The 16939-nt window shown below is 35.0% G+C and overlaps 1 protein-coding gene across 1 annotated transcript in view; it reads right to left on the bottom strand.

Annotated features, from left to right (window-relative positions):
- The window catches only part of LOC114329238 (glucose dehydrogenase [FAD, quinone]-like), a 168882-nt gene that overhangs the window by 42408 nt on the left and 109535 nt on the right, over positions 1-16939 (bottom strand). Inside the window, exon 6 of the mRNA XM_028278281.2 lies at positions 5031-5279. Coding sequence (XP_028134082.1) covers positions 5031-5279 — 249 coding nt within the window. The remainder of the gene's footprint in view (positions 1-5030; positions 5280-16939) is intronic.

Genomic DNA, 16939 nt, shown 5'->3' with positions numbered 1-16939 from the left:
AAAATTCCAAAGTGCCAGTCCTTAACGTTTAATGATGTGGTGGAGACTGGAACAGTGGAGATACGCTCTTGAAGAAAACACTTTAAAATTTATTAGAATAAAAACTGATTATCTAGAATCTTCATTTAAAAATGAAGTTATAGTCCAAGAGGCAGCGCTGAAAAATCTCTCTGAATTTGCTAAAGCTAGTTTTTTCACAATTAATTACTGTGATTGTGAAGAGAAACATACTGCGGTCGGTCAAGCGAAACGTAGAACAGGGGTTACTGATGGCGATGGATTATCAAAGTTGCTTTCCTGAGAAGGTACTGCAATCCATTTACTAAGGCTGAAAATCAGTACACACATCCTAAATTGAATATAAATAAAAGTTATTATAGTTGGTCAGCTGTATGACGGAACAGAACCGGTCGGCTCCAGTGAATGTACAGGGTTATTCACTATATTTTGACCCTATTGTAAACTGCTTTATTTACAGAATTAGAAAAAAATGTAAAATACAAAAGATATTCGATTTTTAAATTATGATTTTTTGACATATATATCGTACTAGTGACGTCATCCATTTGAGCGTGTTGACTTTATCTACTATTTTTTAAATGGGAATAGGGGTCAAGTGCCAGCTCACTTGCAAGAATACCATTAAATAAAAAGAATTTATAGGAAATAAATAAGAGGAGAAAGCAAAAGAAAAGCAACTGAGAAAAAACAGGTAAGGGAAATAGATAGAAAAAGAGGGGTTCGGACAAATAATCCCCGGACAAAAAATCCCCATAAATTATCCCAGGACAAAAATCCCCAGACAAAAAATCCCTGCAAAAAATCCCCACAAATAATCCCCGGACAAAAAATACTCAGAAAAAATGCCGAACAAATAATCCCCACAATATTTTTTGTACAAAATATCCCCACAAAAAATTCCGGACAAAAAATTCCCAAAAAATATTTGCTGCCGAATAGTTCTCTAAAAGTTTTCCAATCGCCATGAAACCGCTGTTCGTCACGAAGATAATACCTACTTACTTTCCGTGTCCGGAACACCAACAACTTTAAATTCTGTATTTCCAATGGTTGGCCACATAGATGGCCCTGATTAACAATTAAGATTAAGCATGAATTATATTTTCGATTACCAAATTTCGAATTCCAATTCCACGCCGATAATTATAATAACGGCGTAAATTGGAATTAAAATTTATCGAAATTTACAATTTACTTCGTTATTACATAAAATTCAGACTTGACGCAATTATATTTAGTAGTAGAGCTATTTCATTGCATTTGAGTGACATTATATTTTCCATAAGATGTGCGCGATGTCCTTTACAAAAAGGAACAGTTTTTTTTTGCATTACAATCAAGATTATCGTTTTCAGGACCGAAGTTTTCATCACGAATAGGCAATGTTTTAAACATCGTTATTCAAAGCAGAGTGAGCAAAAGATTTAAGCGAATAATTACAATATGATTCCCACAGCTTTAGCTCATTCTCTATATCTTCCACGAGTTTTGAAAAAACTCACACTGTTTTGTCATGTAAAATTTGAAGTTTACGGCATGGAATTGGAATTCGAAATTACAATTCATGCTTAATCTTGCAATTGCTAATCATTATTTTCGTGCCGAAAAGCGGTTTCATGGCGATGGCTATCTCTCATGCACTGAGGCTGAAAAACATTTGAGTCGATTGCATTCACACGAAAACTTTTATAGAACTATTCGGCAACAAATATTTCTTGGGAATATTTTGTTCGGAACTTTTTGTGGGGATATTTTGTCCAAAAAGATTTGTGGGAATTATTTGTCCGGGATTTTTGGTGCGGATTTTTTGTCTGGAGATTATTTGTGGGGATTTTTTTTCTGAGGATTCTTTGTCCAGGTATAATTTGTGGGTTTTTTTGTCCGGGATTATTTGTCCGGGGATTATTTGTCCTAGCTTCGAAAGAGACGAGAAAAATGATTGTGTCAGAGGATGGTAAGAAACTCGAATTGAATCGAAACGCAACCGCCTATGTTTATTTTGTTTCACACTCTTAGTCGGTGCAGAGTACACAATAATAGCGGTTTAGATGGGTAAACTTTAATGCATTAGTATAGCATCACCCGATGGCTTAATTAAGCCTGGGTTTAGAGAGTTTACGTTAAATGTTATCGACATTTACTTCATCTTTCCTCGTTAGAGGTCGCTAAAGGCGATTGGTTGTTGGTATATACAGTAGGCTCTCTCTATAACGAACACGGTTATTACGAGGTTTCGCTTAAAACGAGGTACACTAGATATCCCATGAAATACCTATTGAACTGCAACACCTCTATAACGAGGCATATTGGTTATAACGAGGAAAAATAAAATCGTAGAATATGTATCTTTTCCTGTTTTTAGCGCTGTAATGGCTATAAATTGTTATTCTAACTGACTGTGTTGACACATCGGTGTCGTTATCGAGGATAGTGCTGTAATAAAATCCACCGCCTAATAAACCCCTTCCTGTTCCGTTTATCTATCGACCGATATTGGATATTGTAAGAAAATTTACAATTTATGATGGCGAAGCCTTATTGTTGAGGAAACATCTTATATTGCTCCGAATGGCTTCACTATAGGAAGTTAATGTTTTAGAAACCTATATATTCATCTCTCTCCTTAGTTGTTTCCTCATTGCTGAGTGTCGTGATTCCCTATAATACGAGCAACTATCTCTTTCCATCGGCTTCTGCCCTGAGCTTCCCTCATGGATTTAGAGAATGTTTTTCCATTGGCTTTCTGTACTTGATCCGTCCATCGAGTAGGTGAGCGACCTCTACTTCTGCGCCCTTCAACGTTTCCCAAAATTATAAGTCTCTCAAGATTATCATCACTTCTTCTTGCAATATGGCCGAAAAATTTTAAGACGGTGGAGAGGCAAATAGAGGAAAGTCGAGTCTGAGTATTAAGCTCTTGGAGGATTGAGTGATTTGTTCTGTGTTCCGTCCATGAGATCCGAAGCATTCTTCTCCAGCACCACATTTCAAAGGCGTCAATCCTTTTTCTGTCGTCCGATTTCATTGTCCATGTTTCGGATCCGTAATTAAATATGGGAAAAATTAAGGCACTTACTAATCTTATTTTGGTGTTCTTCGACAAGGAGCGATCTTTCCAGATTTTCGATAATCGACTCATAGCGTTTTTGGCCATGCCTATTCTCCTACGTATTTCTGTTTCACAAGATCCTGTATTACTGATGTAGGATCCTAGATAATTGAACTCGTTAACCACTTCAAACTGGTCTAAGGCTCCTGTTGTCTGAAGTGAATTTGAATAATCTACTATCATAATTTTTGTTTTTTGTTTATTGATCTTGAGACCACATCTATTGCTTTCGACTTCCAGTAGCTGCAGCAGGCTGGACATTTCTTCTTCGGATGCAGTTATTAATGTTGTATCGTCTGAATATCTGAGATTTGAGATCTTCTTTTCTGCGATAGAAATACCGCCATTCCATTTGTCGAGTGCTTTTCTCATTATATATTCCCCATAGAAATTAAAAAGACTTGGAGACAGAATACATCCTTGTCGGACTCCTCTACCTATTTTAAAATGATCGGACTTATGGTTTTCAATTCTTATTCTGGTTTCACTGTTCTCATATAGGCTTTTCACCAGAGCTGACAGATGATCAGGAACCCCCATTTCATGTAGAACTTTCCACAAAAATGTCCAGTCTACACAGTCAAATGCCTTCTGATAATCCAGAAAACAGATGATCATCGGAATTTTGAATTCTCGTGCTTTCTCAATGGGTTGTCGCATATTAAGAATTTGCTCCCTTGTGCCTTTACCCTTCACGAAGCCTGCCTGTTCTTGTGGTATTTGTCTATCCAGGTATGTCTGCATGCGACACTTGATGATTCTCAACAGAATTTTACTTGGGTGTGAAATTAGTGAGATGGTTCGGTAGTTACTACATTTTGTGGTTACGCCTTTCTTATGAATGGGAGTAAATAGTGCGGTACACCAATCACTGGGCCAGTTGCCGATTCTCCATACATGATTGCACAGTCTCCACATTAATCGGAGACCATGTTCACCCATGTTCTGTAAAAGTTCTGCCGTGATGTCATCGCAACCAGGTGATTTATTTCTTTTAAGATGTTTTATGGCTTCATCGACTTCAGACCTTAGAATATCTGGTTCTAGGATTGTTGTGGAGACTTGCAGTGCTGTTATCTGATTAATGTTAGAGGTTTCAGCTTTATAGAGTTCTGTGCAGTATTTCTTCCAAGTCTCCAGAACCGCATCCATATCGCTTACCATATTACCTGTCTCATCCTCTATAGCGTAATTTCTGGGTTTGAATTCCCGAGCCAGTAACTTTACTTTCTGAAAGAGATCGCTTGTTTCATTTCGATGTAAGTGGATTTCTACTTCCTGGCAAATGTTAGACACATATTTGTCTTTATCTTTCCGGCAATTTCTTTGAATTTCTCTTGATAAGCTTCAATAGTAGTTTAAATCAAAACTGCCAACTTTAAGTTGCCTTCTTTGTTCTATAATTTTCCATGTTTGGTCACTGATCCATGGTTTACGATTGTTGTTTTTAATGGGTTGGCGACTTTGCTTACCTGTAACTAATATATCTCTTTTAAAACCTCCCCAGAAAGCCTCGATATCATCTATGGGGGTAGTACTTGTCCCAGTTAACACTGGGTTTATTCTTTTTTTGAAAGTTAAAAGTTCAGTCTCTCATATATTCATATGTATACACAATATTATTGTTGTCTGATATAACGAGATCCGCTTATAGCGAGGTAATTAGTCCGCCATTTCAGTTCTCGTTATAGAGGGAGTCTACTGTATTTAAATATATTTACCAACTAATCGGTGCGTTTTTATTCAGTTCAGTCTTCTTACGAGCCTCTCTGATAACGGGTAGACCTAGAAACAAGTGTCATAGGATGCTAAGAGACTCGAATTTAATCGAAACATAACCTTCTATGTTTATTTAGGTAGATAATTGTTAACATTGAAAAAAGTACTAAACAATAAATACCTCTTCTGATAGTTCCTTGTGCTATCATAAACCCAGCCTGGTCAGCGCCGTTGATATCTCTTACAGGGTAACCCATCTCCAATCCAGCTTCCAGAAATGCTACCACTAACGGTGTCCTCCACGGGGATTCCTGTACAGTCAATAGACCTCCTTTGTTATGGTAAGGCGTTTTTGTTAGATACGGATTTCTGTTGTCTTCTGATCTCTTGAAGTATTTTAGAACGTTTTCATAATTCCACCCAGGGTTACCTAAAAGAAGAGAAAATGTTATTTACTAGGATCTATTGTCATTAAACTGTTGACCTTCTCAAGATTTCTCTTGAGAATTCATTTTATGTGAGTTATCTCTTGTTGAACGCTGTAAACAACGAATGAACTACAAAGGACTTAATAATCAACGCAAAATAAACAAAATGGATCATCATCATCAGTAGCTCGACAACCCTTTTTGGGTCCTGGCTTGTTCTAGGATTTTCCGCCATTCTGTTCTGTTCCTTGCTTTGTTCTTCCAGTGGGTAATCTCAAGTGTTTTCAGATCTTGTTCCACTTGTTCCATGTATCTAAGTTTGGGTCTTCCCTTTGACCTTCTCCCTACTGGTGTTTGCCTCATTATATGTTTTGGTGTTTCGGTCTCCAACATCCGTTCAACATGGCCCGTCCAGCGCAAACGTCCGATCTTTATGGATGTTATGACTTCGGGTTCGTTGTATGCTGCGTATAGTTCAAAATTATATCTTCTGCGCCATACGTCATTTTCTTTCACCCCCTTATATATGTGTCTGAGAGGACTTTTTCGTTCAAACGTACCTAATAAGTTCTTATCGCTTTTCGACAGTGTCCATGTCTCTGATCCATATATAAGGACCGGTTTTATCAGGGTTTTGTATATTTTGCATTTGGTTTTTCTCGTGATGTAGTTAGATCTTAGATGTTAAATTAGTCCATTATATGTTTTATTAGCAATATGTATTCTTCTCTTAACTTTTTCGCAGCGAAGAAACAAAATGGATGGTGGTCGGAAAAGTTAATATCGAAGACTCAGTACTAAAATTAGATAACAAAATCCTGGAAAGGATGTAACACTTTTGATATATAGGTAGCTCGATTGACTACAGGGTTGAAAGAGATGAAAAAATTTTGACCAGAATAGAACTTGCACGAAAAGCTTTATTAGTTGGCCTTCTGTACTGTGCAGTAGAAGTTAGTCATTGACCACACTTCTAAGAGGATTAACCTTTGTCGAGCGGCATAATTTTACACCGTTAACAGACGGCATAGGTACAGTTGTACCTGTTATATATTTTCTTTAAAATTCGTTAATCTAAAGGGAAATATATGTTAATTTTCAGATAATATTATTTATTACTAGCATAACTAGTAAAAAATCGTTGAATATTGCAATAAATAAATAATAATATTCGGTAATTTGTTCTTGTACGGATTTACAAACAAAGATTACAAGCCGCTATGACGTGACCGCTCTTATCTGTCGTAAATTATTGAAATTACTACAACAAAACACTTGAAAATAGTGGTCGTAAACAAATTCTAGGAATAGTAGCATTGTATTATACAGTACGTAAATCGTTCAGCTGGACATAGGGAACATTATTTACATTGTATTAAATTTATTATTTACAGTTATCTCAATGTACATTTAGATCATTGTGGCAACTGCGCTAACCTGGGTTAGTTGAAGCTTCTGTTCGAGTACGAGTTTATGGTGGAGTAGAGCTGTTCGAACGAATAGAATGAGTGAGTTTGGAAGCAAGGCTGTTCATAAATAAATCAAAAACAACGATATTATGATTAATCAGTTAATCATTCTACTTTAATTTTTAAAATACTTTTTATTTAAAAACTAATTTTAAAATTAAACGGGCATTGTTTGTCCATTCCCTTAGGCCAAAAATATTTGTTTACTACATTGTCATGTTTTGACGTTTATTTGTGTCAGTCGAAATGAATTATCAATTTTGAGTTTAATACCCCTTAATGCCAAATGCAAACAACCATTTTGTCATCGAGAGAGCGCGGTTGCCATAATTATCTCACTGTATATTCCCTATGTCCAGCTGAACGATTTACGTACTGTATAATTGGAACCATAGATCTCATTCTCATTTAGTTGTTTGGTGTTTGTCAATACGTGTATTCGCGGTGTGCAAGTACTTGGAAAGGGAAACGAGAAACGACCCTGCGCGAGTCGCGGAGAAATATTGCAACTATCTTAAATAATTCATATTGTCAATTGAAATTGTCAAATTGACGTATATTTCGATTGTCAAATAAAATACAAAACGTCAGACCGCGTATTTTAAATTTAAGAAATATTTTCCAAAAATTTAATATTTCTAAACTAGACATTAAGCTTGCGAGGTGTGAACAGTTTCTGTTTTGCAACAGTTAAAGTTTGCCACTAGTTTAGGGTCTTAACCTAGCTAACAACCGCCGGTGTTGTTGCTTAAGTGTTTGCATATAGGTAAGTTGAGCATTTTTGCTTATATTTTTTTTTTCAAGCGGCTTTCTTTTATGCTATTTTGCTTGCTCTTTTTATTTCTTTTTGCTTTCTAGTTATTAATACTTCATTGACTGGTTTTTTCTTACAATGTGTGAGGAAAAGGGGGGCTCAGTCCCCCCTTATCCTGATACTTCTTCTCCGGCTAAAATTGCAATGACTAATAATTCCGAAAAAAATCAAAATCAGACTTCCGACAATAATTCTCAGGAAGAAAAAAAGGTTAATACATACTCCGAAAAAGATCATGGACCTTTTGTAGTATATCTTGAATCTACAAATATACCGAATATAAAAATTGGCACATTCAATACAATTAAAATAGCTCGAGATATATTCAACCTCAAACTTAATGACGTTAAAAAAATAGATAGTAAAGGGCTCAATAGAGTTTCAGTTGAATTTGCCAATTTTCACTCGGCTAACATGCTACTTAAGAACACTCAACTTCTAAATCAGGGATACAAGATATATATACCTTTTAACTTCGTAACCTGCAAAGGTATCGTCAGACAGATTGATACAGATATTGATGAAAAAGAACTTCTTCGGTGTTGCGATACAGGAAATGACATTGAAATTTTACATATAAAAAGATTAAATAGAAGAGTAATTAAAGATGGAGTAACTTCTTATGAACCCACAGGTACGACACTATTTACATTTCGAGGCGTTCTTATGCCCAAAACTGTGTTTTTTTATGGCATACCAAGACTAGTGGACACATATATTGCCCCAGTGACACAGTGCTATAACTGTCTTAGATTTGGCCACACAAAAACAAACTGTAAAGGGAAAGAAAGATGTTTTAATTGCGGGGAAAACAAACATGAAGACGTATGCATGACAAAATGTTTTTACTGCAAGGACTCTCACAAATCTATTGACAAGAGCTGCCCAGAATATACAAGACAAAAGAATATTAAAGAACTGATGGCGTATGAAAATTTGACATTTTTTGAGGCAAGTGAAGCTATTCCAAAATCATACATCTCAAATAATAAATTTATTTATAACCCGAGAGATTTTCCAAATTTTAAAAATAACAGCAGGCCATTAGAAAATACTCCAAGTACCAGTACAAATAATTCTAACACCATAGAACCATCGCAACGAAGAACAAACAATTTTAGATCATCTACAGTAAAACGTTCCTTTCAACAGGTGGTTCTGAATTCCGACAACAAACGGAGAGTCGTGCAAAAACGTCAAGATAAGCAACCAAATGAAAAGAGTATATATACACAGCAATTAAGACCAGAAAAGCCAACCTCTTCCCCCACTAGCTCATTTTCTCGTTCAGAACCTTTCAAATCAAGAACCTCAGCTAATTTATCACAAAACTCCAATCAAGCCTGGCAATCCAGTGCATCGCAAAACTTTCAAAATATTGATACCTTTTCTTCAAATGACTTTTTAAACTCATGCCTAAATTTTATTAGTAATACATCATCAGAAAACTTAAATTTACTTAAAAACCATTTATTTTCCCGATTAAACGTAGAGTCCTATATGGACCAAGAGGATAAATCTGATTCTGATTTTAATTAATTAAACATATATCAAATCACATAATCATGAATTCAAAAAAGAAATTAAAAATTATTCAGTGGAATATTAGAAGTATTAAATCAAACAGGGAAAACATAACGAACTTAATTTTCAAAGAAGACCCTGACATAATTGCTATTAATGAAACTTGGCTTAAACAAGATTTTAATTTTTCTTTGAAGTATTATAATGTTGTCAGACAGGACAGAGATGACGGATATGGTGGAGTAGCTACTTGTATCAAGAAATCTATTATTTTTTCTACAATTCAGAAATACAACTCAGACCAAATCCAATACATAACAACAAAAATTGGTAACTTATACATAATAAACATTTACTCCAATACAAATAATGCCATAACTCTTCCTTTCTTGAGCTCAACAATAGAAAACATACCTACAGAAAACTTAATTATACTAGGTGATCTAAACTCTCACCATCCCCTATGGGATAAATGTCCTACCAATAAGGGAGGAAAAAATATTTATGATTTTATTTTTGATAAAGAATTAATTATCCTAAATGATGGGTCAGCAACATTGTTTCAACCTCCTAATAATAATCGTAGCGCTGTAGATCTAGCCATAGCAAGTAATAATATGGCTCTATGTTCTACTTGGGGTGTCATACAAGATTGTGGAAATAGCAACCATTTCCCCACCTTTGTCATAATAAACAACTGTGAGTTTAACAAAAATGATAGCATCTATACACAAACATACAAAATGAGAAATATTAAAAGAGCAGACTGGTATACATTCCACACTGGGATGATAACAGGAATGCTTGATTTACCGGTAAACTCTAATTACAATGAGTTTTTGGAGGTAGTTAATCAAGTAGCAGATAACTCAATTCCCTATAAAAACTGTAGAACACAGGGTAAACCTTCAAATCCGTGGTGGGATGAAGAATGTTCACTTTGGATTAAAAGCCGCAAACAGGCAATTCAAAACTTTAAACAATCTGTTTCCTTAGAGAACTATATAAACGCTAAACGTATAATCGCCCAAACTAAACGAATCCTCAGAATTAAAAAAAGAAATAAATTCATAAACTTCTGTGAATCATTAAATAAGGAATCTAACACTACCTATGTCTGGAATAAAGTTAAAAAATTCTCAAATAACAAAAATTACGGCCAGACATTTCATAACCCAGCAGATAACATTAAAACAGAAATTCTACAGAACATGTCTACAGTTTTTATTGATCCAAATTTTGAGCTTGACGATATAAACGAGCAAGTTTCCCCTTTTACAATCTGGGAACTTAACAATGCTGTAAATAATAAAAAAAATTCGGCACCAGGTATGGACGACATTCCTTACCTTATGATAAAACATCTACCACTACAAGCTAAACATTTTCTGTTGAATATCTACAATAATTGTCTAAATGGTGACAACCTTCCTGAAGATTGGAAAAACCATAATGTTATAAATATCTTAAAGCCACACAAAAATCCACTCTTGGCCAGTAGTTTCAGACCAATAGTTTTATCCTCTTGTGTGCTTAAAACATTAGAAATATTAATCAAGAATCGCCTAGATTGGTCCTTAGAACATAACTGTTCATTCACCAACCATCAGACAGGTTTTAGAAAAGGAAGAGGCACTGCTGACAACTTGACCCTCCTTCATTCCACAATTGTGGAAGCCTTTGAATCCTCCCAATCGGTTTTGGCCATCTTTCTTGATATCAAAGCAGCATATGATAATGTCAATATATACAAACTTTATAGTAAACTAAAACTTCGAAATATTCCATCTGCAATAAATAATATTGTGTTCAAAATTTTACAGAACAGACTTTTATATTCAAGATCTAATGATGGTGACTTTTTGGGACCTTTCATGGCAACTAAGGGGCTACCTCAAGGTTCTCCCTTAAGTACCATTTTGTTTAATATTTATATAGCAGAATTGTTTTGTATTAGCAATAATGAAGTTAAAATATGTGGATATGCAGACGACTTGGTTTTGTATATTAAGGGATATGATATCCAAAGCATGGTAAGTAAAATAAACAAAGAATTGGAAAACACATTACACTGGCTTGCAGAACATGACTTGTCCTTATCCAAAGACAAATGTGAAGCTGTATGGTTCACAAAGGGTAGGCGAAGAGATAATCTAACAGAAATCAAAATCAACAACACAGCCATTCCTCTAAAAAATGAAGTGAAATTTCTAGGCATAATTTTTCATAAGCATCTATCATGGGACTTACATGTTGACAATATTATACTCAAGGCAAAGAAAAATATTAACATCCTACGTGCAATATGTAGAGTCTGGTGGGGAGCTGACCCACGAACACTCCTAATGGTTTTTAATGCCTTGATCAGATCTCATCTCGATTATGGTTCCTTCCTATTCAACCCAATATCACAAAAATGCAACAACAAACTCAATGCAGTATTTTTTGAGGGACTTAAGATATGTTTGGGGTGCATGAAGTCTACACCAAATTTGGCAATCTTGGCAGAGTCTGCCCAAATGGACCTAGAACATAGAAGATTATTGTTAGCCTCTAAATTTTTAAGTAAAATCATCATTATTGAGAATCATCCCATAATATTACTCCTAATTGAAATACGTAAAAGACTTATAAACAAACCTAATTTTTATACAAGGCATAATGTACCATACTTGGTTTCGGCATTAGAATATTTTTTTCCATATTTTAAAAAAATATACAAAAGCCCAAATTTTCCATGCTATGAATTAGACTATGATACACTAATGAATCCACTTCCAATTCTAAATTGTAATATCAAAAAATATGACCCGATGATTAAAGAAAAATTCCTTATGACTACTGAACAATATGGAAAAGACCATACCTTTATATATACTGATGCCTCAAAAAACAAAGAAAGGGTAGGTTTTGGGATATGCATCCCGAGTATTGAATATAATTTCTCCTCAAGACTTCCTGGAGCTCTAAGCATAAGCAAAGCAGAGAGTATAGCAATACATCAAGCGGTGGAAGTCGCAACTACAAAACATCTAAAGAAAGCTATAATATTTTCTGATTCGCTCAATGCAATAACCAATATTAAAACATGTAATATATCTGCTTCAGCAGATATAAGGGCCCTAAAAACAAAGAAACTTATATCTTCAGCCAATGAGAATGGTACCAAAATTCTCCTTTCCTGGATACCTGGACACTCTAATATATTTGGTAACACCCAGGCTGATATACTGGCAAAAATAGGAAGAGACCTGAATGTACCCATGGAAGTACAACTGAATTCCCAGGATGCCCTATCAGTCATCAGAGGAAAAATTACAAAAGAGTACCAAGAAAAATGGAAATCTTTAGTCCAGAAGAAGACTTCGCAATACAAAACAATTCAAGACTTCTTTCCTACAAAACCTTGGTATTCAAATTTTCCATATAGAAATAGAAGACACACTACCACCATCATTAGAATGCGCACAGGCCATTGTTTAACAAAACAACATCTGTATAAAATGAATATAAAAGATAACCCTTTTTGTGAATGTGGTCGTCTCGAGGATCTAAACCACATCTTTTTTGAATGCCCGATTAATGTGATTCCTAATTTTGATATATACACAAAATTTATTTCCATGAACTTCAAAACACCGCTCTCTATATACAATATTCTAAGTTCCTTAACGGAAGAATCAGTCAATGTAATTATGCGTTTTCTTGCAATTAACCAAATAAGCTTATAAACTGCAATGCGTTTTCTAGCAATTAACAAAATAAGCTTACAAATTGCAAGGCTCAACTGTTTATATGTATCCGTGTTATATTATGTTGCTATTTGTCATTTAATTTATGTTTTAATTTTTAATCATACTTAACATGACCCAATTAATCTCATTTAATTATAATCATCACACCTCATCAAAAGCTTCACAAGAACATAGTCAGCGATTTTGGTATGGCTTAGAACCAGACTACGTCAAGATCGCTAATAAATCGTGCTGGTAATCGCCTTGCAGCGAAACCAAAAACAAAAAAAGAAGAAGAAGAGGACGTATATTTCATAGCTTCTGTCAATGAAGCAGAAAAATTATATATTGCTCCACAATATTGATATGATATGCAATTATTATATAAAGGTAAATTTAATTAATTGTATTTTGCTTGCAGTACTGCATTTTAATAACTAATTTTATTTACTACATACAATTGTTGATGTTTTCATAACATAACCTGAATCTTATTTTTTCTTCTTATTATTTTTTTGGACTATGGCCTTGACAATTATCCAGTAACCAGGACTAATATAATTGGCCAATATAATTAAAAGTGCGAATAATAGTACAGAGCGTAGAAATAGGGGTCGCTTTGCCGAACTTGCACGGTCCCAATACCTAAAAATTATCATGAATAATAGTAATTACAGGTACATCTAGTATACCGAAATGGATACAAAAGAGGTGTTCAAATAAATAACAAAGAAAACCTGTGTGAGGTGTGGATTATAGAGTATCTGCCACTAATATATGCAGCAATGTCTTCTATGTAATTTTTTCAATACCTTGCTGAGATGTACATATATGATTTGACAACGAAAATACCCGCAAAGAACGCAAAAGAAAACCGATAAATCAGCATTTATACGATATATCTAGACAACGCTGAATAAAAATTTGCAACAAGGCTCCAAACCATCCCAATGCATAACCACAGACTAAGAATTGTTTCCGTTTAGAGGCCGTACAAAACAATACCTTCCAAACTCGTTAAATATGGGATCAAAGTATTTTTGGCTTGTGATGCATCAAACGCTTGTCTCGTACAAGATCATCTTTATATTGGAAAAATAGCATATGGTTCCCGACAAGTTAACGTTGGCGAACGATTTGATCACGCCTTATAATGGTAAGGGGCAGAATGTTACCACAAATAACTTTTTACCAGTATTGAATTCGCTAAATTCTTGAAATCATGGCACATAACGTTAATAGGGCTAGCAGGCACAGTTAGAAGAAATAAGAGATTTCTACCCACCAACATGCAAGGAAACAAGAAAAGAGCTGGGTTTTCCACACATTTTGCGTACAGTCATTGTATGCTCTTACTTATATGTGTCAAAGAAAAACAAAGCAGTAGTGTTACTCTTGTCCGTGGATATGAGGAAAAGGAAAAGTAGAAGACAGTGAAGTAGCGAAGCCAGAAATAATTCAGTATTACAATAAAACCAAAGCGGGATTGATAACATGGATAAAATGCTGGGTGAGTATTTGACCGTACACTCACCCAGACTTTTATGTCGAACATTGCGTTGGCCCTTGGGCTTTTTTTATAATATGATTGACGTCACTGGCTTAGCATGCTACATTATATATCGAGAGCATAATCCATTACAAAAAACAAAGGACTAACGCAGGAAATTTTTGAAGGATTATTCTAAAGATATTCGGTTGCCTACATTTCAATCTCAAAGTAAAAAATCGGATGATGATGAGGAGTCGTTTTCTTCGTAGTGCTGTAGAAACGGTCCTTGGTCGAAAAAGAGTGTGTATTTGATGTAGATACTCCTCCTCAAGTATCTTACAGCTTCGTGGATCTACTCCAGTAACTGGAAGTTGTCATGTTTATCGAAACGAACGGAAAAATAGCATAAAACGAGAAATACTTGAGTAGTATGTTTTCTACCTGTGTGTGACGAACATTCTTTGTCTAAAACGATATGTTCGTGTTGCGAAAATCCACAGTAACATTCATTTTTGTATTTTGATTCAAATAAGCTATCATTTAAATACAAAATGTATTGTTTTTTAAAATTATTTATTAAAAAAATGTACAAGGTACAATAAATGTACCTATGCCGTCGTTTATGGGGGTAGGAGCTATTTAAGCCCCCTTCTGGGAACTGAATAAAGATTTTTTTGTTATATTTGGCTCACATAATCTACTGGATAAATGTAGAGATGTCACAAAAGTTAAAGTTTCTAGCTCTTCGAAAAAAAAAAGTTATCACAATTTGAAAACTCAAAAGTTACAATTGTACTATGCCGCCCGAGGAAGGTTAAAGTGTTACGTTTGGTCCATTTTGTTCTATGGATGTGAAACCTGGACAACCAAAATAAAAAATCTTAACAAATTAGAAGCGTTCGAGTTATGTTGTTACCGTCACATGCTCATAATCCCGTGGACAGCACACATATCTATCGAAAGTGTGCTAGAGACCATGGACAAAGAGGAGAATTGATCAACATCACAAAAATGAGAAAGGTTCGGTCATATAATAAATAATAATAAAGAGTTCGGTCATATAATGAGAGGACCTAAATATCGCTCTGGGTCGGAAGAAAACAACTGTCCTAGCTGCGTCACATTAAACAATGGACAGGTCGAACGGTCGAGGAATAATTGTTTCATATAGCTGCCGACCGAGAAACATTTTTCATCAGCTTGTTAATACGACCATAGCCAGCGCTTGAAAACAAGCACGGCACGCAAAGAAGAAGAGGTATCAATAACTTTTGGGATTTGTTTTAAAGAACGTTGCCAGTATTCATATTTACCATATTTTTGTTTATTATTTCGTATCTTATTCCATTTTCTTGTGCATATTTATTATTTCCACTATTTTGTCTTCCATTACTACTAACAGTAGTAAATTTTTGAAAACGACTTATTTGTCTGATCAAATTTATGATCGGTATTTACTTCTGCAGCCGATTTGTCAACAATATAAAAGAGCTATGAAAACCAATCGAATCTGTAGGTCTGTCATCTAGGGGTTATAATCAAATTTTTTTTGCTTATATAAAGAAATAGGGGTAGAGCTTCCCTAATGATGGGGTTGATTAACTGGAAGACACTATATTTCCCATTAAATACTTTATTAATATATAAGGTACTTTTATTACTCGTTACTAGTAACCAGTTGTACCCAGTTGTAGTAGTGACAGTGCGAGACATGATTGAGAGAATGACTGAAAATAAATCTGGTTGGACTAGTATACACAGCTATATCCGTGTAGTGATCAAGAAGAAAGAAAAGGAGGAAAAACAGCTGTACCAACGATAGGGGTGAGAGGGAAATATATTGTAAGTAGAAGGTAGAGGGAATAAGTTTTGATGAGAGGCGAATAGGTGAGTTAGATTGTATGAGACAGACTGTGGTAAAGAAGCTCTAAAAAAACCCATACAAACAAAAACCCAATTTTGGGACCCGAAAAAAGGGGGACACGGGGAAAAAGTAGGGCATCCTTGCTTACAGTCTGTGGATAAATGAAGGTAAAGTGCTTCGGAAGCGATGTCGACCTTGCAGCGGCCATTCCGCTTTCGGAGCGCTGGATAACAGATGAGGGAGGAGAGTCTGGTTTAGCAGATAGGCATTCGGCGTAGCCTCGGCGACGAGAGAGCGTTTCTAAAGTACCTCGGGAACTATCGTTGGGGCTACGAAGAATGAATCCTGTACTAAGGTCAGTCAGGCGACGTTATCGACTGAGATGTCTTTTAAAGATTCCAGACCCTCTTTAAAGATGAAAAAAAAACTATATATAGTACCCAGTTGACGATGGAATGAACGTCATCTCTTCGAGATGGCACTCTCTAAAGTAACCCCAACATTATACTGCCCTAAATATCTCTGTGTATCAGTACGTATTGATTACCTATGTTTGTGATACTTTCGTATATGTATGTCAAGATTATTATGTCAATAATAATATACTGAAATGCAATCTTGCACTAATACCTACATGTGTAAGTTTTGTTTACAAGACTACTTACAACATTCGGCATGCTTAATTGATTCCTAATATATTTAAATATATTACAGTGGATTAATTTTATGATATTTTAAATTACCTGAAATATTGTTAAAATATAG

The sequence above is a fragment of the Diabrotica virgifera genome, chromosome 3, assembly GCF_917563875.1.
Source record: "Diabrotica virgifera virgifera chromosome 3, PGI_DIABVI_V3a".
In the NCBI taxonomy this organism is placed as follows: Eukaryota; Metazoa; Arthropoda; class Insecta; order Coleoptera; family Chrysomelidae; genus Diabrotica; species Diabrotica virgifera.
The sequence above is the reverse complement of the archived record's forward strand: the minus strand, read 5'-3'. Positions and strand labels throughout refer to the sequence as shown.